General features: G+C 39.8%; 1 protein-coding gene across 13 annotated transcripts in view; it reads right to left on the reverse strand.

The window, feature by feature from the left end:
• Positions 1 to 25453, reverse strand: part of MAGI2 (membrane associated guanylate kinase, WW and PDZ domain containing 2) — an 886876-nt gene that overhangs the window by 68174 nt on the left and 793249 nt on the right. For 10 of the 13 annotated variants that reach the window (XM_019509478.1, XM_019509480.1, XM_019509483.1 and 7 more), the window contains 4 exons: positions 9599 to 9784; positions 5740 to 5929; positions 2418 to 2658; positions 1103 to 1246 (listed from right to left, as the gene is read on the reverse strand). In XM_019509478.1, the coding sequence (XP_019365023.1) occupies positions 1103 to 1246; positions 2418 to 2658; positions 5740 to 5929; positions 9599 to 9784 (761 nt within the window). The remainder of the gene's footprint in view (positions 1 to 1102; positions 1247 to 2417; positions 2659 to 5739; positions 5930 to 9598; positions 9785 to 25453) is intronic. The other 3 variants (XM_019509481.1, XM_019509489.1, XM_019509491.1) reach the window with 1 other exon arrangement.

Below are 25453 nucleotides of genomic sequence, written 5' to 3' on the forward strand. Positions count from 1 at the left end.
CAAAAAAAAAAAAAAAGGGGTGGGGTGGGGGGCAGGAAACAGGGAGTCAAACCAGGCCAGCTCAGTTAAAATGACTGACCAGAAACAGCTTGTGAACTTTCCTTAAAGCTATTTTTTGGGAAAAAGATGTATATAGTATGTGAATAAATATAATAATATTGGTGAAACAAGCTTACAAGCTGTTTCTGGTTAGTCATTTTAACTGAACTAGCCTGGTTGACTTCCCGCCCCCCCATTTTTTTTCCATCAATAAACTGCTGGTGTTTACAGGCAAATCTAAAGCTTATTGTGACTCTCTACAAATAGCTGGAAGGATGAAAAACATACTTTCTTGTCAAATTATTCCTCCTACATATAGTAAAGTTGTATTTTGTATAATTTTCTAAATGAATGTTGCAATTTTTTCACATTTTATGGACTGATGGGTTTTTTATTATATAAGCATCTAGACGCCCCAACAGAAATTAGTGCCTTGTAGTACCAGCTGCTGTACAGGAGAATAGTGAAATATTTCTCTCTGGAGAGATTTTAACAATTAAATAGACATAACAAGCAGAGGCTGGGATGGGGAAAGTAGAGGAAAACTAGTTTTCCCAAGGTCACATCAGATCCGTGGAAGAGCCAGAAACTGAGCCCAGTTCTTCTGAGTGTCTGGACACTATTTCATGCCCCAACTACTTTTTACCTGTATATTTGAGCTAGAAAATGAATACTGATTATGCCAATATTTTGATTAAGGAAGCAACAAACACTTTGTTGGGGAGGACAGGGTTTCACATACTCAGATATGAGTTAAATAAAATGGAGGAAAATGCAACCCCTCTCCAAGCCTTTCCCTAAGCAGCTATTAGTAATAAAAGATGACCTAAGCCATTTACAAAAAAGTGATACAGACTTGTTGTCTATTTAATGTTATTTCTTCAATGCTTTTCTATAGTGAAAAGTGGTTGCCCTTGTTTGACAGGAGGAAAGAAAACAATTCATTTCTATTGTCACAAAATATAACTCTTTCTTACACACAATCTGCACAAAAATATCCTGATGCAAAATATTTCTTAGAATTTAAGCCATATGACTGTTTCTAAAGAGCTAAATTACTCACCCTCATCCTTCCATTTCTTATTGCTGGCCCATCTTCTGCTAACCTCAACACATACAAATCCATTTTGTACTCTCTTCCTCCTCGAATGCTAAATCCAAATCCTTTGGCTCCCTTCTCCAAGTCAACAGTGAAATAATCAAAATCCTATATAGGTAAAAACAAAGTGAAAAACCAAATGACTATATGTATGGATTTCTTTGTGTTAAGTCAAACCCTACAGCACATCTATGTGAGTACTGAATTACTCAATTATCATATGCAAATGATTCATTACTATGATTTTTACAAAGTCAACAGGTATTTACATTTTCCCATGTCCCTTAAAGTGAAGCCTATGAGAGCTTTCTGGGTCTGTTGTGTTTTCTGAGGGCTTCCAAAAATTTAGACCATGTGCCTTTTGATTTAATAATCTTTCTGCCATATTTTTAAGCCAGTTTTTACCCACTTTTTGTCATTTGTTTAAATCTAAGTTTTGGTCCCAACCCTGCCTTCCTAACATCCATTAGAAATACATGAGAATGATTTGATTCACATTAATGAAACCACTAACATAAAGCTTATTTCTGGAAGGTTGTGAGATTGGGCTTGGTGTGAAAACAGACATCTGACTAATTAGCATACAACAAGTTTTGATTTGCATAGATTATTCACAGCAAGTCCAAGTACATACAAGAATCATCTTATGAATAAGGAACAGTATCCCTTTGATACTTTTATAAAGCTCTTTGTAGTTATTCTGGTTTGAAATAATCTTCATTTTCTATAGCAATAGAGTATTACATAGACTTGCTATCTATCTGCAAGTTATCTGCTAGACTCCCGCCGGAGGTGGTTCAAGCTCCTACTTTGAACGTGTTCAAGAGACATTTGGATGTTTATCTTGCTGGGATCCTATGATCCCTGCTGACTTCCTGCCTCTGGGGCAGGGGGCTGGACTTGATGATCTTCCAAGGTCCCTTCCAGTCCTAATGTCTATGAATCTATAAATCTGGTCTGGATATACCACAGAGTTTACTGTGTTAGGGTGAGATTGAGTCTTTAAGGCTTTGCCTGTGGTAAGAGACTATTTGCATGGTTGGTATAGGGCTCTTCTGGAAAGTGGGTTTTCTCACAAGTATTTTAACTCTCCGATATATATTAAAAAGGCCTGGTTATAGGTGTAGCTACAGCATTATAAAATATTACATATCTTTTCACAAATATTAATGAATTAGGAATTAATTTATTTTGCAACAAGATACTAATTCAGCATAAAAAGCTTAAGATGAATTAAAAATCTGCACTTTCTGAACTGCGTAATTCTTTTGGCTTGTACCTGGGGCTGCCTGTAATCTGAGAGAGGGTATTGCCTGGTGTCAGGAGAATGCTGCCTATAATCTATCAAAGGTGGCTGCCGGTAGTCCAGAGGTGGTGGCTGCTGGTAATCCACTACTGGTGGATGCCTGTAGTCTAATGGAGGTTGTCTGTAGTCTGTTGAGGGCTGCCGGTAGTCTGTAAACGGAGGTTGTCGGATGTCAGGTTTCACATCTTGTCTTGCTTTTACTTCTGACCTATAACTGAGTAAGTTAGAAGGATTATTTTGGTGCTTTATACTTTAAGAAAGTGGTGTGAGGCTAAAACAAATTGTAAGCAGGCATGAAATGCAATATCAAGGGTTAAAAGGAGACTACTCAGGTGTAAAATTGTATAAAGCTGGGCTTCATAGAGAAGCAGATCCTGTGTCTGAGTTGTGCTTTCCAGGGCAAAATTGAGTTATCTAATTTGTGGCTAGGTGACTTTGCCAAAACCATTGAGCATAATTTTTCCATCAGCTTCAATGGGAGCAGGACTAGGCTCAATGTGGCAGGGGCTGAAACAGGACCCAGTTACCTTGTCTAACCCAAAGACTAAATTTAATGTATGAAAATATAGTACAAAGGGAAAGAATACATTTGCTTGTTTAGTGCTTTGTTCCAGAACTCAGATTGCATAGAGGAAGTGAAGTATTAAAATATTAAAGAGATGTAGACATTTGCAGCCTCTGTATTTTATTGAGATAAGCTACTGTTACTGTGAGCTCTTAAATTCAGGAAAGGACATGTTCTTTGGCCCAGCCATTATGTTGTTAATAAAAATAAATATTTGATATAGTTGCCATTAATATAGGGAATATTAAGTGCTCTTACTTACTAAAAAATCTTATGATAGCAGTTCCTAGAAAGTCATGGTAGTACTTGAGTGTAGACGTGTCATACAATACACATTTATGAATGGAGGAAACAGATTTTGGTTAATGAGGATTTAATAATGTATAAAACATTGTTTTAACTGGTAATAGATAAAAGAAATTGAGGCCTACAATCTTCCAAAGAAATTATACTTCCTCAGAAAAGCAAGCAGCGCATATTTATCCAAATGGGCATTGGTGAATTATTATATAGCGCTCTACTTAAAGAAGAAAAAAGGAATCCAGTTCATAATGTCATTTTAAATGCTTTAGTTGTGTAACATATTGAACATGCCTTAAAGCAGGCCCTGAATGTGCTGTTCAGGCACTTCTGTAAGAGGTGTCTAATTTTGACTTAACTACAATCATGACTTAGTAGACTCTTTCATAATCTAACACTTGTATTTGTTTGATGTATATTTCAGGATGCCCTTAGCTTCAGCAAGCTGTTGATGCACTGAATGAAATCATGTCCACACTGTCCTCCATGAAAAAAGACACCAATGAATGCATTCAGCAGCTGAAATTAGGCTGAGCATTATTTTGTATCTGCTTATTTCTTCATCAAAATAAGTTTTATAGTGTTGTTGATGTCTCTTTTTTAAACTACAACAAAGAAACATCATTGTTATAGTGTAATACCTAAAAACTAGACATTATTAGCTATATTTCCAAATAGACACATAAAGAAAAGGAATAAAAGACCCTATTTATTTCCTGTAGACTTTCCTGAAAGACTGCAAATATATACTGATATATGTACTGTCAAAATCTGTACACTATATTCATGATAGTATCTACTTTTTTATTTGCAATCTTAGCTTCCTTACTTTTTAGTATAGTGATTTCCTGTAGCAAAAATGTAGAATACAGAATTATTATAATAGTGAGTTTTTAATAAGTTTTTAATAAGAAAAAAATAATGTTTATAAATTTAAACATTAGTTAGTGTGTTAACCTTGGATGACAAAGAAAAACAACCTTTCTAGGTTCATAATTATATAAACACATTGCAACATGTGAACACTAACAGCTAGTAAAATGCTATACTATATCAATTAATAATAACACATTTCTTTCCTGGGACACTAGCCATTATAGACAATGGCTAATACGGTGTTCATAATAAACTGGCATATCTGTATTCTAAAGGATGATGCAGTTATTTACAAACTGAATCCCCAGTAGCTCTTGTTGACTATGCTAATGGATTAATTAACAAACATACTTTACTGGACTTCCAGTAAAATGCTGGACAAGCCAACTTTTCAGAATTAAAATATATATATATATATATATATATAGTTCATATGTAAAAGAAGGGTTACAATCTTGCGGACATTTATAACTGGGATGAAGTTGGCCCAAGTGGGACTGAAAATTGTTGTAGGATTAGACTTCGTGAGAAGCACGGATCTTCTGAGAACTGGGCAAATTCAGTTTGGTGTCTAATGAAATATGAGAAAAATAAACTTAAAACCTGTAGAAATATTGGAGGTAGGCATTTTGGTTCATATGATAGGAGTATTAAGCACAGGTAACTTATAGTGCATAACACCAAAGGCAAAACTGAATATCATTCCTTTATCAAACAGAGTGCAGAAATACTAGAAATGGCCTTTACTGTTTATGGGCCAAGGACATATATTAATTTGTCAAGTTGAGCATAAGGGCAGGTAGTATAATCAGCTTTATTTGACAAGAAAAAAATAAATCTAAGGATAAAAGAGTGTTGACTGGAAAGTAGAAAATGTACAAACTAGTATGTTATTCTTCAATCTAGATCTATTTTAAATACATTTTGCTCTTAAAGTAGCTGGTCACAAAATTCTTCCCTAATTTGCTGTATCATTCAGTCACAATATGTACACATAAATTATACATGAAATAGGAAAAATCATCTGGATGAAATTGATTTGCTGTAGATAAAGCCTGCTGTAAGTGAAAAATATGTTCTTGGCAGCAGTGTTTTATTTAACAGAAGATAGGGGGGTTAGTTCTTAAATTTACTAAAAAGTCTCCATTTCTGTGAGCTTAATAGGTATAAACCTGTTTTGTAACAAAAAATAAAGTTTGCTAGGATGAAGTTATTAGCAAATGATACTATCATGTTGTTCAGTTTTCTAGCAAAAAATACATTCTGAGGGTCTTACACTTGAACATGGTACATCTCATTTTAGGAAAGCATTGCTAGATCTTTGATTAGGCTGATATATTTCTTACCTGTAGACAAACAATGCATGTCACTTTAATGCCCTTTAATTTGCTTAAATTTAATTCTATACTATGCATATTACCACTTGAATGCTGGGTCAAAGTTGCCAACAAGCAACATCCCAGATCACAATAGTTAGAAACAGACGGGAGACCACTTAGGCCATGATCTCAAACTGGACTTAAAGGAGACAGAATAGGGAGCAGTGGTTCTTACCTGTTTTCATGTCCTTGTAACTGGAGTGGTTGTGGAGGTGGTGGCTGTGCTACAGGGCTGTGCTGTGCTACTGGGCTCTGCTGTGCTAGTGGACTCTGCTGAGCCATCGGGCTGTGCTGCTGTGCCATGGGGCTCTGTTTCTCTGAGCTTGGTGCTGAAGCTGGACTGTTCAGCTCTGCATAATGGGAAGCTGGAGATTAAAGAGCTGTCACCATGTGGTATTTAATAAAGGGCAAAGGTAGACAATAATCATTTTTTGTCACATTCTACCTCTGAAAATTTACGTTTTGTCGCTTTTATTATCTTGGCTTATAATTAGATTTGAAGACTTCTGAACCGACTAAGCTTCATTTGATATTCCCTGAGATCTGGAATCCTGGTCACTTCTATAACTCCAGCTGACACATCTGTTATTTAAAACCCAATCAAACTGGGTAAATGGCTTCCATGTTTCATAGTTTCTTTTAAAAGCCTAGAAATACTGATATTTGGAAACTATCATTTGGGGAGAATGAAAAATTTTACTGCTTTCATTACAGTTATGGGATGACAAACTGTTGCAACAAGATCTAAAATGCTGATTTTTTTGTGGCTTCTCCTGCTCTTTTTCAAGTCAACTAATGTTTTCCCATAGACCCTTTTAGAGAAAGGTTTAATCTTATTATAGGAGCTTGCAAGTTGGGGCTATGGATAGTGAAACTAATCTAGATGCATTTAAAATACCCAGCTACAACTATTATTAATTTCACAGTAGCATGCAACATGCCAAGATCTCTACAGATACATGTAGAAAACCAGGGTCATTTTCCCAAGCAGCCTCCCATCTGAAAAGACAATGAAGATGAAAGGTGGGGAACAGAACACAATAGACAAAGAGAGAATTAGAAAGGGGATCTGCCATGAACAGTGCAGGTTTTCTCCTGCTTTGGAAATTGGGGGTAAAAGAATATGCTAAGCCTGTGCAAAGCCACAGCATATTTTCTACAGCATAGTGGCATAGCTATGCCAGCTGCCAAGTATAATAGATATGGGCATGGATGACCTAGGGAAAACAACCTGTGTAGCTCTGCCCACAAGTGTAAAAGGGAATGCAGCAGCTCCAGAGGCTACTTCTCATAATGCAGGGAGTTGGTCAAAACACCTTTAGACTCCTTGCTCCCATTTGCAGCTGGACAAATAGGAGTCCTAATTTAAAACTGTATGTGTGTGTTTTGTGAGCTCGATCCTGGCTTGTGTGCATGTGAGATCTTGGTCTTGGGCTTGATCTGATTATGGTCTCCTTAGCACTTTCAATTATTCTAATTTTTACCAGATTTCTAACCTTTACCTCCTATCTATATAGTTTCCTAGCTGTGCTCACTTATTTTATGATCATTTAAAAAGTTTGGATTCTTGGGGATAGTTTAATTTTTGCCAATTTGTTGAAAAAGGTCTTGAAGTTTGCACTCCAAGAATTTGGGGCTGAACCTGAATTTACAGGTGCAATCAATACTGATGGAATATTTAGGGCCCTTCCAGACATGCAGGTAAAAGGTGTGATGGGATCAAATGCAGGATCCACACAATCGTACTTCCTACCATGCCACACATGACCGATAGGAGGCATGATTCTGAGATTATGCATCAGATCCCTTCATGCCTTATTACCAGTGCAGGAGAAGTCTGGGATCATGATCCCAGGCTCCTCCTGCCCTGGCTAGTAGTGAGCTCCTACAACTGGGAACCCCCTCAGCTGACAGAGCTTCCAGCCACCTATGGCCACACATTCTGTTAATGGCATGATAGGAACCATCCACAAAGCTGATATATATTTTTTGTGGAATAACTTTGTGGTTTATTATTCATTTCATCATGTGATTAATTGAGTGACTGTATGGCTGGGTCGCAGCTTAGGATGTCTTAAGTGTAATGTGTGGCAGGGGCCTTAGATGTCTAATTGCTAGAGGTCTCTGTAATCGCATTGGAATTGCCCCCACAGTGGCTTCTTTAATGTTTTTCATTTAGCTGTTTGCCCCCAGCATACCCCATTGATGGTTTTAAATATGCCACAATTTTCGCTTCCCTGGTGATCGGTGGCAAATGGCTTGGCTGGTGGGATCCCTTCGCCAATCGGGCGGACGGGGAAAGCAGTGAAATGAAAAATATTAAAGGAGCTGCTGCAGGGCGCACTTCCAGCATGATTTACAGTGCAGATCTCATTATGCTTTGAAATTTTAGAGGCAGGTTTTGAAAATGTGGTCCACTGAGTCTATTCTAGAAAATCACAATTATAGACAAAGTAGCCAAATCACACAATACTACTGTTTTGCATTTATATAGCCACTTACGTCTGCACTTCCTTTATGTAGCTATTGGATATTATCTCTGTTTTATAAGTGGGAAAACTGACATTTGAGGTTAAGCCCAGTGTCATCCAGTGAGACAGCAAGGAAACTGAGCCATGTGACATCTATGTTCTAACCCCTAATCTAGGGGTGGGCAAAATGCGGCCTGTGGGCTGGATGCAGCCCGCCAAGCCATTCTATCCAGCCTGCGGGGCCCCTAAAAAATTTAGAAAATTAATATTAATCTGTCCTGGGCTGCCTGCCATGCGGCCCTCGATGCCTTGCCAAAACTCAGTAAGCGGCCCCCCATGCAAAATAATTGCCTGTCCCTGCTCTAATCTGTTCTCAGCAATTGCTCCTGAGCCCCTCCCCCCTTCCTTTGTAGCACCCAACCATTTCAGGTGTGCCTCTGCTTTCTCTGCTGCTTAAGATAACCTATGCTACTGTAGTTGGATCTATCTGGATTATTGTTAAATGCCTGTATGACTTAACTGAACAGTGTTGATTAGATACTACATGACACATCTGTGTAGATATTTATAAAATTGACCTCTGGGTAATGTATTTCACTAAATTTAAAACTTTTTCAATACAAGTCTGAGCAAATTTGAACCGGAATACAAATTTTACTATTTAAAGGAGCAGAACTTTGCTGTTCTTTTACTTTTATATGTATTTCTTTGCATTGGATACATTTAGTGAAGCAGATAATTTGGTGCAGCTATTATCCATGGCCAGTGACTGCCAATTTCCATATATAATATTCAGTGGCTGTTAAAGTAATAGTGCTGAGAGGTGAAGGTCATCTAAATAGAAGACAGATCAGCAAGTAATCACGCTGCTTTTTGTATTTGACATTCCTAGCCACACTGGTATTCTGAAACTGGGATTTAAAACCACAATCTCATTAATGCAGCAGACTTCATATATTGGCACTGCAGCTCTTTGAAATCAAGAAACATGAAGCTAACATCAAAGTAACTCCACTGATTAGTTTGTAAGGTGATGCCCAGAATAATGAGTCTGTCCAGTTTCAATCCTAAAACCCAAATACTTTAGGGTTTACTTCTCCCATAACTTGCATGCTGTGTGATCAGATCTTTGCAAAATGTGATCAGTGAGAATTCCCTCTTTGTACCAAGATAGTAACTTACATCCATTTAGCAGTCACAGGTGTACATGAAAACAGAACATGAAAGTTTGGGCAGAACCAACTCCTTTCTTCTTGTGAGTCACTTAGGGTTTGTTTTCTCTACCTCTGTGATGAGCTGGGGAACACCACAAAGAAGCAAGCCCTGCCCACTTAGCATGCACTACAGGCCCAAGTGGGTAAATGTATCTGCTTTAAAGTGGCTTTGAGGATATACCAGTAAGCATTCTCAAGACAGGCAGTCCGAGAATGCTGGGGCATTTACAACCTGCACATCCTGCATGTCCTAGCTGTGTGCATGTGTAACAAAACCCCCACTTTGAAATAGTGATGCGATTCAAACTAATTGGAGGCTCATAACATTCCTTCTAGGCTTTACACTTACCCTCCTGAGGGATGATGCGAAGTGTTACACTAAGACCTGCATCTTTAATTAGCTTCACAATATCTGCATGAGGCATATTAATAATAGATTGGCCATTCACAGCTAAGATCCGGTCTCCGACTTTTAGTTTTGCACAGCGGTCAGCAGGACTTCCATCAATTATCCGCCCTATTTTATGGGGTACAGCTAGACAGGGAAAAATATTTATTATTAACACGTGTTTCAGTAGACGGTAAAAGAAAAACAGACTGTAGACTCATTTTGAAGACTGTACCAAGTAAATTAAAAGATAGTGCACAAAGTCACTGTAGTACAGCCCCTCAGTTAGGATTCAAGATCCTTTCAATCTAGGTTGCTGTTCAGATATCTTATAATATGGCTACTTATAAAGCTGGCATTTGGCAAGGTGTGACAGGTTGGTGAAACAAATTGGCAAGGTATGGCAGATTAAAGCAACAATGAAAGGACCATATTTTGCATTGTGAGCAGTTGTCCCTGCCTGCCACCAACCAGGCCTTATTTGCTTTATACAAAATATATATTACGTGAGTATTGTAAATATATGACTAAAAGTGCTCACCATTCTCTTCTCATCTCTCATCAAATATAATGCAAGATAAAATGCAAATTGTACCAGGGATTTATTACAGATGTCTGCACCGTCCTAATTAGCTACATGTCCGGATGAATACAGTTGGAGTATGACCAATCAATGGACACTTTTATGTGCATTATGTATACCTAATATAAACCTAACAAGTAGGGCTGTGTGAAGCTTCAGTCGCTGATTTGATACAGAGGAGATTTGGCCCAATTTGGCAGCCAAATCTCTGAATCCAAATCAAATCCAGAGACCCATTAACCTCTCTGAATTGAATCTGAAGCCTCCTATTGGATTTGGAGAGATTCGATGATTCAGCCATAGACACAGCTTTATATGTTTTTTCTACATACCTTGAGGTACCAGGCATGGCTCATGCATGCTGAGGTGGCGGGGTGGATGGAGCATCCCATGTGAGCATCAAGTGGTCCCCTGTGTGCTTGGCGGTGGACCTGGAAGTGGACCAGAAGTAGTTCTGGTCCACTTCCGGGTCCACTGTGGAGCGTACAGGGGACTGCCCCCTGGCTTGGCAACTGGTGCCTCCTGGGTCTTGGGAGGCACCTGGGGTCCCCTCGCAGCTGACTGCCAAGCTGGGAGGGCATGGGGGGGCCCCCCAGTGCTCCTGTGGGATACTCCATTTGCCCCACCATCAGTGTTCATGAGTTGTGCCTGGTACTTTGAGGTACATAGAAAAAACATATAAAGCTGTCTCTATGACTGAATCACTGATTCTCCAAATTGGAATCAAATCTTCAGATTCAGATTTGCCCGATTCAAATCAGGACAGCGATCCAAATAAGTGAATCGAATCACTGTCCCCCGAATTGGGCCGAATCTGAATTGAATGCTGCCCGCTTCGCACACCCCTGCTCACAAGTATATCAAATATATTCTTACAACATTTTCCAATCAAAGCTGCTTCTCTTTTTACTGTCTCTCCTGGTTTCTATCATTCTTCATACTTCAACCCACTCTTCTTGCTCACATTTTCCTGCGTCTTTCTCCCTCGCTTCTCCAGTGTTCTACACATGTATTTGTCTTCGCTCCCCTTCCTCCTTTTTCTCCCACACAATCTCAGATCCTTATCTTAGATCAGAACTTTACTATAGGTCTTATCTACAGCTGTCTTTCTCAAGCCTCTTCTCATCCTTCAATTCACGCTCACTACAATCCACTTCCTTTCTCTCTCTCCCTTATACACAAACATACTGATCTCGATGTAACTTTATCTATTGCATGTGAAATACAGATGTGTCAATTTCAGTGACTCCGATGATTTGGTGTCAGCTCCATTGTGTCTGTAGCAATACAGAGTTTAGTATGGACTAGTTGCCTTGAGATTTACCCACATTCTTGGGTAGATGTTGCTGGGCTCAACACTCCCTTGGCTAATTGCTATCAACACATAGGCTAACAGGTTTAAAGCTAGCTCAGCTGACATGAACCACATTCACACTCTAACTAGGTAGATGTGCCAAAAGTGACCTGCTCAGGATCATACAGGAAATAAAGGCAGAACTGCAGATTTAATCACAGTCTTCTCAGTCCTAGGTCAGCGTAATGGACCATCTTTCCACTTAACTAAGGAGGAAGGTAGGCAGTAGTTACATAGAAAGACCAAAGGATTTATTATAAAGGGACAAGTTTTAAGATAAAACTTATGGAAGAATAATATTTCTTTATCTGAACCCCAAATCTTAAAAGTAGGACTCAACACAAAACCTTCTCCTAAGTTTTTTTTTTAAAGTTCTTTTGTCAGTTATTTGCTGATCATATTGGTTACATTGTACAAATGACCATAGAACAAATACCCAATCAGAAGGCTCACATTCCCACCATTTGAAATGTGGATGCTGTCCAGTTTGCTAATAAATAGTCTTAGACTAGTCAGTGAACATCAACCAGCCCTAAACAGCAAAAGGAGCCTCATCAATCCTGAACAGCCACTCTCAGTCCCCAAAATATCTGAGAAAGCCACAGAACTCTTGCCACTGCAAATACTGGAGACTGAAGTTTATTGTCAAGTTGAAATGAACTAAAGTACATGCAAGAGGTCAGTGAAAGTGCAAATCAACATAACTGTTGTTATAATTTTTTAGTGTTTACAGAAATTATCTATGTTGACTTAAAAATAAATAATACTGACAACAAAACAATATGATCATAAACTGGAAAACAAACCAAAACATATACAACACTGTTAAATATTACATATGGGTTTTTTTAACCAAATTTAACCAAAAATAACACTTGAAATGTAGATGGTATATTTAGGCCTTCCTAAATTACAGTTTAATGGCATGAGTCCATTTATAAAATCTGTGAAGCTTTGTCTGTTTATACCAGCTCTGGTACTCTCCTGTTCTACTTATGTTGACTTTAAAAGATAAAAACACCAGAACTGAAGAACAATTACTATTTTCTTTAAGAAAGTCAATATATTTTTAATCCTAGCATTTAAAGATAACCAGGCATTGCAAAAGGGGAGAGGGCATTTACATTTTTATTTCAAAAGGAAGGAGACATTTACATTTTTTATTACAAGAATCACTAACCAAGTATATAGTGCTAATATAAAGCAAATCATTAACAGGCAAGAGTATTAAGAATGCCCAGCCTCCATTAAACAAACGAAACAGTCCTTTATCTGTGAGAAAAGGTCCACTGTCGTTATGGTACAAATACATCCTGTGCATCTCCCATGCAGACACAATAAACAAAATCTCAAAGTGACTTTTGTTTCTGTTAAATTAATTGTATATATACTACATAACAATGACTGTTAGATTTTTAAAACATGTTAAAAATTATTTTTATGCCTTTTAGATAATTAACTGAGAGTTGAACATGCAGATAACTTCTCTGACAGTCAGACTGCATGCTTCTTTAACATTATGATTCAGTCAAAATATAAATTAAACTATAGCTATTGCAATGCTGACACAATTAGGGCACTTGCTGAATGCACTGCTGCTTCAGAAATAATTATGCCCAGTGTGTTATTCCCAAATCTTTCTTTACATTAAAATCTACTAGGTGTTGGATAATCTCATTAGGTACAAAACCACAGAGTGAGTTTTACTACTGATGTAGTTGCATAACTTCACATGTGCATAGAAAACTAAATTCTCAAACTGAATAAAACAGAAACATGAAGTGAACAATTATATTTATACAGTGCCTTTCACATCAAATCAAGTAATAAAGTATCTGCATTGCATCTATAAAAAGCACTTAAATCATAATTATTACAGAGCCATCTCTGGTGTGGAATGCAAGAGCCACATCAACGTTATTGCCATGAAGCCTTCAGTATCTCAGTGCTCTGTAAAAATGTGTGGGGAAATTGGTTTGGCATTGACTCATAAGAAAATGTGTCTCTCCTAAAATCACCATCATTGCCTTATGTTGCCTTTCCTTCCAAATAATGACGAGGCTGGATGCTTCTTAATGTATGAGGTCTAACAAGATCAGTGGTGGAGGTAGTAAGGCTGCAGGTCATAAGGGCTAGGGACAGAAATTACACATAAACCAGTATAAGTGATGGGAAACTGATTCAAATTTGTAACAAAACAGGGCTAGGGACAAGTTCAGTGCACATAAACCGCTTTCAAAAAGGCCAAGATTGGCTTAAGATAAACCTGGATGGATGTAGTATCAGACTTAACTGATTTAGGTTAAATTGGTTTACTGAACTTTTGTCCCAGTTCCCCTCCAGATTCAAGGTAACTCACAGTTTCCCAGTGTCCCAGGAGACACCGCCCCTGCAAGCCCCCTTTGCTAGGTGGGCAGGCTAGCCTTGGCCCAAGCTGTCTGCTCCAGCCCAGCTGGGAGGTGTGCTCAAGCAACCCCCAGCTTCTGGCCTGGGCCACTGCAGGCATGTAGCTGTATTTCTGAAATCAAAAGTGAATGTCTCTTCACTTGCTTATCAGTTTGATCTACATAGCTTAGATCAACCTGCGAAGACTGAACTGATTCAGGCTCAGGCTTTTTGACTGTCTGTACTTAGCCAAGAAGTTGGTCTCATTCAATAATAAATTCAGCAAGAAAAGGTGATGCATACAAAATTGGACTAGGCATAATATCATTCTTAATTCGTTCATTTGTTGTGGTAAAGAAAGTAGCATGTTTGTGACTTTGCAGAACATTTGCACTGTGATATGCAGAAGACAGTTGCTAAAATTAAGAATCTGATCAGTTATTAATATGAAATGAAAATAACAGAAATGAGCAAGCAAACTATAAAGCAAAGCATAATAAACTAGTACTTAGATATGTTATCATGTCAGTGATGTGATGTCCTTACAAAACAAATCTTATTTTAAATATGAAGTCACATTTTATAACTACCTGAACCACTGAACAAAAAGAACTAGTTCAGTGAAACCTTCAGAACTACAAGACAAACTACCATATTTTCTTACATACAATATGCACAGTTTCCCCAAAAAATAATTGCTGGAAATCGGAGTGCACGTTATATGTGCAAATTACAGTAAAAACAGTTTCTGCTACTCTGCATGAAACCAAAAGTAAAACCTGCAGTGATTCTCAGGGAGCAAAACAACGAGCAGGCTCAGCTACCTAACTACTGCTACTTTGCTACCTAATACAAAGATTTGTTTTCTTCATTCTGCCTTTCAGAAACAAGTTGTGTATTACATCCTGCAGTATGCTGTATGTGATAAAATAAGGTATAATTGATAACTGTAAGCCCAGAGTTGTTTACCATGTTAAATGTATTTACTTCATAATAGTGGCATAACTAGGGCAGGGTGAATGAGACAGTTGCCCTAGGTGCCAACTTGAGGGGAGGCAAAAAATGTGGCTGCTGCTGGCAACTGTGCAATCACAAGGGCAATTGTGGCAGCTACTGGCAGTTGTCACTGCCCTGTGCCCTGCCCGTGCCCTGAGTATCCAGCTGCATTTCCACACTACTGCTTTATAATGTTCTATTTAATGCCCGTGACAGAAGGTTTGTCAAAAGGATTCCGGATAAATATTAAATAGCAAAACGATTTTTTACAAAATAATCAGCTCTGTCCAAAACCTATTTGTGATCCCTTTATTATGCTGATGAATGATAATAATTAAATTAATAGTTTATTTGATCAAAAAATAAATCCACCTAGAGAGGGAAAGCATAATCCTACGTTGAATAGTGGTTTAGATACATTGTAACAGAGCACAGCAATTCTGGATGCTGGCAAATGTTTTCAATGGGACCTTTTTTTTGCAGCCCATTTTGTAGTGATAAATCACTTCTCTAAGACTTGACCCCTGGGAGCTCAAATGCCTGTAGAGTTTGGGAAGCTGGCCAAAAATCGCTGAAGGATGTCTCCAGCATTTTTGTCAGGAGAACAAATGCTACATCAGCACCTGATGACTGTACCTGAATTGCAGCAGTGAATGATATCCCAAAATGCAGCAAATTGTGATATGATAAATTTAAGAAAAATCAGAAGAGGACATGAACTGTTAGCTTAGGTTATAAAATGAAATTAAACATTTTCTTTTATGTAAAAATGCTTTAAAAGTGGGTAATTCTGCTCCAGTTAATCAATGTTACAACTAGCTGCACTAATATATTATGATGTTTTACACCTATTCATATTTTTGTTTTAAAAGTAAGGCTTCCAAAACTAGGTTTCTCACTCTCCAATAAAAGATTAAACAACACAAAAAAATCAAAATGAAAAACCTGGTGTTTTAGATTCATAGATGCTAGGGTTGGAAGGGACTTCAACAGATCATTGAGTCCAACCCCTGCCCTGGGCAGGAAAGAGTGACCCCAGTCAGAGGCCTATCCGGCCTTCGCTTAAAGACCCCCAAGGTAGGGGAGAGACAGCACTATCTGCCTTGGAAGCCCATTCAAAGTTTTGGCCACCCTCACCATGAAGAAGTTCTTCCTGATATCTAGGCTAAATCTGCTCTCTATCAGTTTGTGGCCATTGCTCCTTGTTACCCCAAGAGGTGCCCTGGTGAACAGAGCATCTCCAGTTCCTTGCTGCACCCCCTCAATGAATTTGTAGGTGACCACAAGATCACCTCTCACACTTCTCTTGCAGAGGCTGAAGAGGTTCAGGTCCCTTAGTCTCCCCTCATAGGGCCTGACCTGTAAACCCTTAACCATACGAGTAGCCCCCCTCTGGACTCTCTCAAGGTTATCCACATCCTTCTTATAGTATGGTGCCCAAAACTGGATGCAGTATTCCAGGTGCAGTCTGACCAATGCCGCATAGAGGGGAAGTATCACCTCCTTGGATCTATTTGTCATGCATCTGCTGATGCATGATAAAGTGCAGTTAGCTTTGCTGATGATTTCACCACACTGGTGACTCATGTTCACCTTGGAGTCCACTATGACTCTGAGATCCCTTTCCACTTCTGTGCTGCTGAGAGGGTCACCTCCCAGCCAGTAGGTGTGCTGGATATTTTTATGCCCTAGGTGCAGCACGCTGCATTTGTCCTTGTTGTATTGCATCCTACTATGTTCTGCCCACTTATCCAACCTGTCCAGGTCTGCCTGAAATCATTTCCTACCCTCCGGAGTGTGCGCTTCCCCCCACAATTTAGTATCATCCACAAACTTGGACAGAGTACGCTTCATGCCCACATCCAAGTCACTGATGAAGACACTAAAGAGTACAGGTCCAAGGACTCAGCCCTGAGGGACCCCACTACTTACTGACCCATGTACTACCACTCTCTGAGTGTGACCCCCAAGCCAACTTGACACCCACCAGACCATGTAAGCATCCAAGTCACAGCCTCTTAATTTATTTATGAGAATGGGATGAGATACAGTATCGAAGGCCTTCCTAAAATCTGAAAAAACCGCATCCACCTCTACTCCTGTGTCTAAGCATTTTGTGACCTGGTCATAAAATGAAACCAGATTAGTCAGGCATGATCTGCCTGCTATGAATCCATGCTGGTTGCCCGGCTGCATTATTTTTCCTGCTGGACTTGCACAAATAGGATCCTTAATAATCTTTTCAAAGACATTTCCAAGGATGGAGGTGAGACTGACTGGCCTATAATTACTTAGATCCTCCTTCCTCCTCTTCTTGAAAATAAGGATCACACACACTGGCCCTTTTCCAGTCCTCCGGGACCTGACCCAAGTGCCAAGAGTGGAAAGGGCTATAAAAATAAAAGAACAATTAAAATCTAGCGTATGGCACTATTGTATTGTCCATATATTTACTTCAGTCACATGTGCATGTATAAAGCTAAAATAAATTCTACATAATGAATAAACATGGATTTAGGCAAATGAAAAAACCATATGGATTTAAAATGAAAATTATATAAACTGTTATGATGTAACTGTTGCATCTATTTGCTCCTGTAGTGATGTAAGTATAGCAAGACTGTGTCATCTTTAACTCTGTTTCATTCAGAATCAGGCTATGTAACAGTTACTTTGTAACAGCTAATGTGCATGTCAGGTGGTGGTTCTCCCTCCCCTTTAGGCTAGGGACAGACATTCAAAAATCCTGAGCCTGATTTGATTCAATCTTTGCAGGTTAGTTTAACCTGGCTAGGCTAAATCATTTTGTAACTGTAAAGACATCCTAGAAATGTAGGCACATGACTGCAGTGGCTGAGGCTAAAAGCTGGGGGATGCTAGAGCAGCCCGTCCTTTCTTCCACAACACTGAGGTGAGGGGGGCATGGCCAGGCCCTTGCAGGATTCTCTGATTAGCCCAGAAGGGAAATGATAACAGTATTTATCACCCCATTAAGAAAACAACAGAGGCACATTACCTGCTACCTGTTGATTCTGCCTGTTGATTCAGCACAGACTGTAGCCAGCACGTGGTCTGCTAGCTAATACACAGACCTCTCAGCAAGGCAGAGGGGAGGGGGGAATTCCTGCTTAGCAGAGTGTGGTAAGGGAGAGCTGGGGAGCAGCTCGCAGTCTTTGCTGGAGCTGCAGCCAGGAAGCAGAGGGGAGGGACCAGCCCTGCTGTGAAGCAGAGAGCCCCACCCAGTCCAGAGAGCATGCTAAGATGCTGGGGGTGTTTAACTTAAATAGTAAAGGGTCTGGGACAGACATTGCATAAACCGGTTTGAGCCAAATCAGGTAAGTCTGACACTACATTCAATCAGGTTTATCTCAAACTGCTTTCAGCCATTTTCAAACTGGTTTATGTGCACTGGACATCTTATATGTTACAGGTTTAAAACAGTTTCTGATCACTTAAACTGGTTATGTTCAATGTCTGTTCCTAGCCTTAAAGTGGACTGACGTTTGTCCATTGTCTTACTCTTTTCTGATCCTTTTTCCAACTCTTTTTTTTTGTATGAACACAAATGGTTTGCCTAACAGTCATACTAAACACAAAGGAATTTCTCAGCATGCCCTCAAACAATAGCTGATTGCTACAAGCAGGCATGCTTTTCTCTTTTACAGCTTCACTGTTCTTGTATCTCTTTAGTCCTTTCTCCCCATAACAGTTGAAATATTTTATTAAAAAAAAATCACTTTGCTACTTTTTCTCAATTTTTCACATACAGTAGGTAAATGCCAGAAATGATCAGGTAGAAGGGGAAAAATCAAATCTCAGCTGTATCTGTTAAACCCTCTGGCAGATAAGTTTTTGAAACATTGTCTTTATATAAACACAAAATGAGAGTAAGCCAAGCAAATGAACCCTCCTGAGACAGCTGTCCTTTTCAATATGTTATATAGCTCATTGCATTAATATTTATTGAGTCCTCAATTCTCCAAAGGTGCAGGAGTTTTTATTCAAGTAACAGTACCCAGCATATCAGGTTTTAATTGGGAGAATATATTAAATGTAAACATTTGTAATTTCATTGCTACTGGATAAGTTTAAATTCAGTTGGCTTTTATGTAATGGATTCTTCATCACTAGCAATTTTAAGATCAAGACCAAATGGCTGTCACAAGTGCATGCTCTAGTTCAAACAACAGTCAATTCAGGGAAGTCCTTGGCCTGTGTTATGCAGGAAATCAAACTAATGGTCCTTTCTGGCTTTATAATTCATAAGCCTGTAAATCAAGACTTCTGCTTTTTTCTGATGCAAAGGCATACAACTTACGTATAGAAGCCATAGCTTCCCCCTCATTCATGGGGATATATGGGGGTTTGGGACCAAATAGGCCACCTCTTTGGGAGGAGAGGTTGAGATGTTCTAGTGTTGGTCTATAACATATATTCCCATCTCACAGATGGAACTAGAATAAATTACCCATCTTTCACCAGAAAATTAATATTTAATATTTTTCTCTGTCCTCTTTTCTTTTGGGTTAATGTTTGGAAGTTACATTTTACCTGGGGTATAATAGCACCACTAGTACAAAGGAGCTGTAACTCAGCTAGAAATGCCTAGCAGAGAACTATATACGTCTATGCAAAAGATCCTGAGAAAAAGGAAATCAGGTCAAGAAGTCCTTAAACAATGCCTTAAAGAACGCTATTTATATGATGACAGGCCACTGAAACATTCAGACTGGTGATGATAATAGTAATGGAGGACTGTCACAGGCAGGTTTGGTTATGGCACTAGAAACAAACTCCTATACCCCCACGATCAAGGACGAGAGTGGTGAACACTGCCACGGTTTGGTTCATGGTTGATGGTTGGAAAAATAAGGAGATCTTAAAGATAAAGATCCAGTTAAAGATCCAGTTCTATAGCCCTGTTTCAGCAGGATAAGGTGATGATGATGTCTTGCTAGAAAAGGCTGAGATCATTTCAGGAATGCTGTTTTTTTCTGTTTCAAAATCACAAATTCTCTGATAAAAATTGCAAAGTCTCTGATTAAAAAACTCCAAATCCATGATTAAAATGAAACACCACTATAAATATCTGGACATATCTGGTGTACCTGCATATCACCTGCTTGGACATATCTGGTGAATGAAGGATGCCTGCCTATAGAAACTGTTGTCTTCAGTCTGTCAGAAGGCTGAAGACCAAGAAGTAGACCAGACATAAAGTGGCCAGCTAACGTAAGATATGTGGTGCTACTGGGATCTGAAGTCAATAAATAATACCACATAAGAAGGAGCAATATGGGAAGATGGAATGCAATGCATGAGTGGCCCCTGGGGTTATTAGACTATGGGACAGATCAGCAGTTCTCAACCCCTTTCACCTTACATCCCACCAACCATTTTGTCAAAAAAACCTGGTCCCACTATGATAAAAACAAAACCCCACAAAATTGCACTGCTCGAGATATCTGTTGATTCATCTGTTTGAAGTACAAACAACTGACTTTTTCAATCAGGCAATGAGTTGAAGTCCCGCCTACATGACCTTTAAGTGCCACCGGTGGGACATGTCCCACTGGTTGAGAAACACTGGGATAGCTAGAATAGACAGGATCTCTATTGCAGCTGAGCCCACCTCCTGTATCAAGTCTCACCTCTCAATAACCCCCTCACAAAGGCCTATATATCCTATTATTCCCTTCTGCAAAAACTTGGCTAAAAATCCGTATAAAAATTGTGGAACCATAAGACAGGTTGAATTTAGTAGACCTGTCATTCCTTCTGTATGTGTATTAGGGTTGCAAATTCTGCCAGGAGTGGAATCTACCTTTATTCTCTGCAGAGTGCCTAACATATTGAGTTCTTTAGAAGGAATTCCCAGCAGACTATGCTTTGTAATAGATATTGTTAATTGACCTTTTCCAGGAAAACAGAGTGGTCACAATGCTTGGGCATACTTTACTGTAGTAACAGCAAATTTGGTGAAAATTAGCATGATTGTAAAGATTGATGTATTACAGATGGGACTGAAAACGTTTTTTTTACCAAATAAGCAATAAGGACACTTAATAGCTGATATGCATGTTTACTGTGGTCACCTTTCATTCCAGTTTACAACCAAAGAAATTGTATATATCCCAAATAGCAATGACTGTTAGATTTTTAAAACATGTTAGAAGTGTCTAATGAGAGACACCTCTTACTGATTTTCCCCAAAGACTTAACTAAAAAGCTATGAAATACCAAATATGTTTCTGATGACTAGAGAAAACAGCATTTTGCAAACGTTAACTTCAGACTCGGAGTGTCTTTCAGCTCCTTGGGGTTTAGAAATAAAGAATAGCTTCACTGACTGACTGAATGATGAATCTGCCCATGTGGTTGGTCTGAGATTATTCTTTTTGTAGCAATTTCACCCCTGCTTCCTAGTGGATATCAAGGTGGCTCAGGAGCCAACTCTTGGGGAAAGAGTCACCTATAATAAACCTACAGACTTGCAAGGAACTGAAAATTTGAACTGTAAGATGCCTATCTATCCTCCACTCCACATCTTTTGAAAAGATTATTAAAAAAGCACCTGCAATGAGAGTCCCCAGTGGGAATTATGCGCAAAGAGTTTACTTTTCCATTCCTACTTTTACTCAGTTCAGGCACTTATTTTTTTTTTGGCTGTGTTTCTTCCCTTTCATCTAGAAACACATATTTCATATGCTTTTTTTAACTGATTGCCTTGTTTGAAGGCAAAACAACCTATTCTATTCAGCAGGGTATGATATCAAATGAGGAACATGCAAATAAAGCCATAATGAAACACTCTTTAAAGCTTAAGTGAGACAAAAGACATTACAAATATTACTGGAAATTAATTACTGCTTTTCTGAAACATCAGTTACTTAGCTTGCTATTTAGTATCTTTGGCAAATGCAGAATTCATCCCATAGCACTTCCCTTAACACATGTGGGACCAATACTGCAAAAATTAACATGAATAATTTTTTTGTAGGGTGTAGAATTGCTTGTGTGTCAATGGGTGGGTCTACATGTGCAATTAATGTGCACAAATAAACTCTGGACATTATTGCTTTGGAGTTTTTCTCCCAGGTATGCCATTTGAACATGTGCCCAGGAGCAAAAAATCCAGGAATAATAAGCTCAAGAGTTTATTTGGGTGCAGTAGTACATGGAGCCCAGTGGGAGCAACCCAAGCTGGCAAGGGACCCAGGTTGTCAGGCCACCAGCCCAGGGCTACTCCAACCAGGCTCCATGTGCTGCAAAGGAGCTGGCTGGGGCACGAGAATGCTTCAGTGTGAGGCTAGCTGGCAGGCATTCCCTATGCTAAAGCATCCTTGTGACCCAGCTTCAAGCATGAGGATCCCCCTTGGAGCAGCCCTGGGCTGGCTGCTCCGACAGGGCTCCACATGCTGTAGAGCAGCTGGCTTAGGCACAAATAGCCCCTCATGCCTCAGCCAGCTCCCCTGCTGCACATGGAGTCCCATCATTCATTCAAATCCAATGTGTGATTCTTTTAAAAGAAAATGTTTGTTTTTTGGATGCCCCAAACACAAAAACAGTAGTTTTGGGTTTTCAAGCCCTTAGCTAAAACCTGACAATGTCGTCACTGCCTCACTTCATTCTGCTTGATTTTCAACTGATTTTTTTCATGTGGGGAAAAATATTGTCTTACCAGGCCCAGAATGTAATGAGACACAGTACAGATCATGCAGACCTAAGAAACAGATTTGTTCGCACTAAGGTTCCTAGTCTTGTCACTGTTTTTAAGACTCAGAGGGCAGACTCAGTCAGTCTACATGTGCACATTTACTGCACAGTAACCAAAATTACTGTGCAGTATGGGCATGCATCTACACGTGCACACCCATACTGTACAGCAAATATGATGACTTACATCAACTTGAGCATAAATTTGATACCTGTGTCATAACAGTATCAAATTTACAACTGATTATTTACTGTGTAGTAACTCACATGTAGATGCCTTACTGTACAGTAACACTGTATGTGTATGGACTGGAGACTAATTTTAGTCCCAAGTCAGACCACATGCATCATTAATGCACTTTAAAGTCTGCATGGGTAGATGTCTGCTTATTCCTGCTTACTGTGCAGTACATTTAAGCCAGCATAAATGCATGTGTAGACATGCCCAGAGACTTCTTTCTTCAGGGTCAAATCCTAAGCCTATCTAAGCAGTTATGTAGGCTCCCTAAGAGAGGTAATATTTTGGGGAGCTATGCAATACATGTGCAAAATGTAGAGCTGGGAGCCACTATGTAGCTCTGCATAGCAGCAGGAAGGGTAAAATGAAGGTTAGATATAGACAGTCTGTCTAGTAAAGAGGCAGGAACCAAGGTATCGTTCTATCTTCTCCTACTTGGAGCCTGATGAAGGCAAGCTGAGTAAGGCTGCTGTTACACGTTACCTTTCCAATGTGTCAAATGCTCTTAGGACAGGAATGTCTGCCTGTTAAGGCAGGAAAAGATCTAAGTGGGTTCTGAGAATCTGAGTTACATCTCTTTGGCTAAGGATCATCTCCAGCTTCGGTTAGGCAGCTTGTATAGCAGTGACATTAGTCTGCTCCACAGGGCCAATATGAGTTAGGAGCAGTTCTCCAGCATCCTAGGATGCACAGCTTTCAGCCTTCTCCCAACATGGATGGTCTATCCTCCAGAACTCTAGTGTCCTGGAGTGACAGAGAGCTGGGGAGAGTTGGCAGCTGTGGGTGAGTAGGGAACTGGAAAATTGTGGGGTGTGCCCTGGGGAAGAGGAGGCAGGGAGGAGCCTGGGATCTCCTAGACTAAATACAGACAGTCAAAAAACCTGAGGCTGAATCAGTTGAATTGTTGCAGGTTAGTCTAAGCCGCATAGATTGAACTGATAAGCAAGTGAACATTCACTTTTGATTCTGGAATTGCAGCCACATGACTGCAGTATCTCAGGCCAGAAGTTGGAGATGCTAAAGCATGCCTCCCTGTTTGGCTGGAGCAGATAGCTTGGGCCAAGGCTAACTTGCCCATCCTAGGTGAGGTGGGAGGGGAAGAGGCTTGTGGGGGAAGTGCAAAGCATCTTGGGACACTGGGGGACTGTGAGTTAACTTGAATTTGGAGGGGATCTGGTACAGAAGTTCAATACACTGATTTAACCTAAATCAGTTAAGTCTGATACTACATTCATCCAGGTTTATCTTAAAGCAGTTTCAGCCATTTTAAATATGGTTTATGTTTATTGAACTTCTGTTATGCTAGAGATTTGCACCAAATTTCTGATTTCTTATATTGGTTTATGTGTAATTTCTGTCCTTAGGCCTAGACATGGCCTTGCTCACCAGCTCCCTAGTGGTCACTCAGAGCAGTGCATGTCAGAGTGGTTATTAACCCTTAATGTATAACTGCTCACAGCACGTGCTAACGCTAACTGCTCAAAGTTAGCATGTGCACATTGTAATGTTTAACAATACCCTAAATCAAAGTAGAATCTATTCCACTCATTAGGCTCAGCTGCATATAGCATGGAAAGGGGATTTTTTATTTCATACTTGCCCTATATATACCTGCTCAGAGCTCAGCCTTATCCTTACGGCACTGCACTGCATAAAAGATTTGGTCCTGGAAATATAATTCAAGTATAGTTGTTTATGCATTTTATGGGTTTATGTTTTAAGCATGGCTGACTTCACTTATTGCCCTGCAGTGCTCCTCATTCATTCAGCCTTTGCCCGGCTGTCTCCAGCCCTGGCCTGCCCCATCTAAGAACAACAATTTGACATAAGATAATGCTGTGTACTAAATTAAAGAATAGAACTTTTTTGTTAAAGCACTGCTTGAAAGGGAGAACATTTCTGATGTATTGTAGGTAGGAGAAATATGCCATCAGTGTTGTATTTTTAGAAAGAATCAACTTGTCCAAGGTTGTGTTCTGATCTCAAAGCTGCCCTTAAATATGGGGCAGGCAAAATATGGCTTGTGGGCCAGATCCAGCCAACCAGGCCATTCTGTCCAGCCTGCAGGGCCCCTCTAAAATTTAGAAAATTATTACCTGCTGGTGGCTGCTTGTTTAAAAACTGATGAGGCACCAGGAGCAGGAGGAGCTGGCAGCAGGACCCAGCAGCAGCAAGGCCTGCCTGGCCCTGACTCACCCCCAGCCCCCAACCAGAAGCTTCTGTCTAGCAGAGGCTTCTGGCCTTGTGACCATGGGGCTGTTCTCCCACCCTCCCTCCATCTGAGAGTGGAAGCTCAGATAAGAACAGGTGCTGCTGCTGGTGGTGGCAGGGACTGTGTGCAATGAGGGAGGGAAGCATATGTGGGAGGGCATGTTTGTAGCAGGGTTCCCACACATATACCCCACCATACACATGTACCCAGAACCCCTCTTGTACTGTCATACACATGCACCCACACCCCCCATGCACACCCTACACCCACACCTCCATACACACTCCAGCCACACTCCCCCTCCACACATGCCACAACCCCCCCAGCCACCC

Source organism: Gavialis gangeticus, unplaced genomic scaffold (genome assembly GCF_001723915.1).
Source record: "Gavialis gangeticus isolate Ggan-Ray unplaced genomic scaffold, GavGan_comp1, whole genome shotgun sequence".
Lineage (NCBI taxonomy): Eukaryota > Metazoa > Chordata > Crocodylia > Gavialidae > Gavialis > Gavialis gangeticus.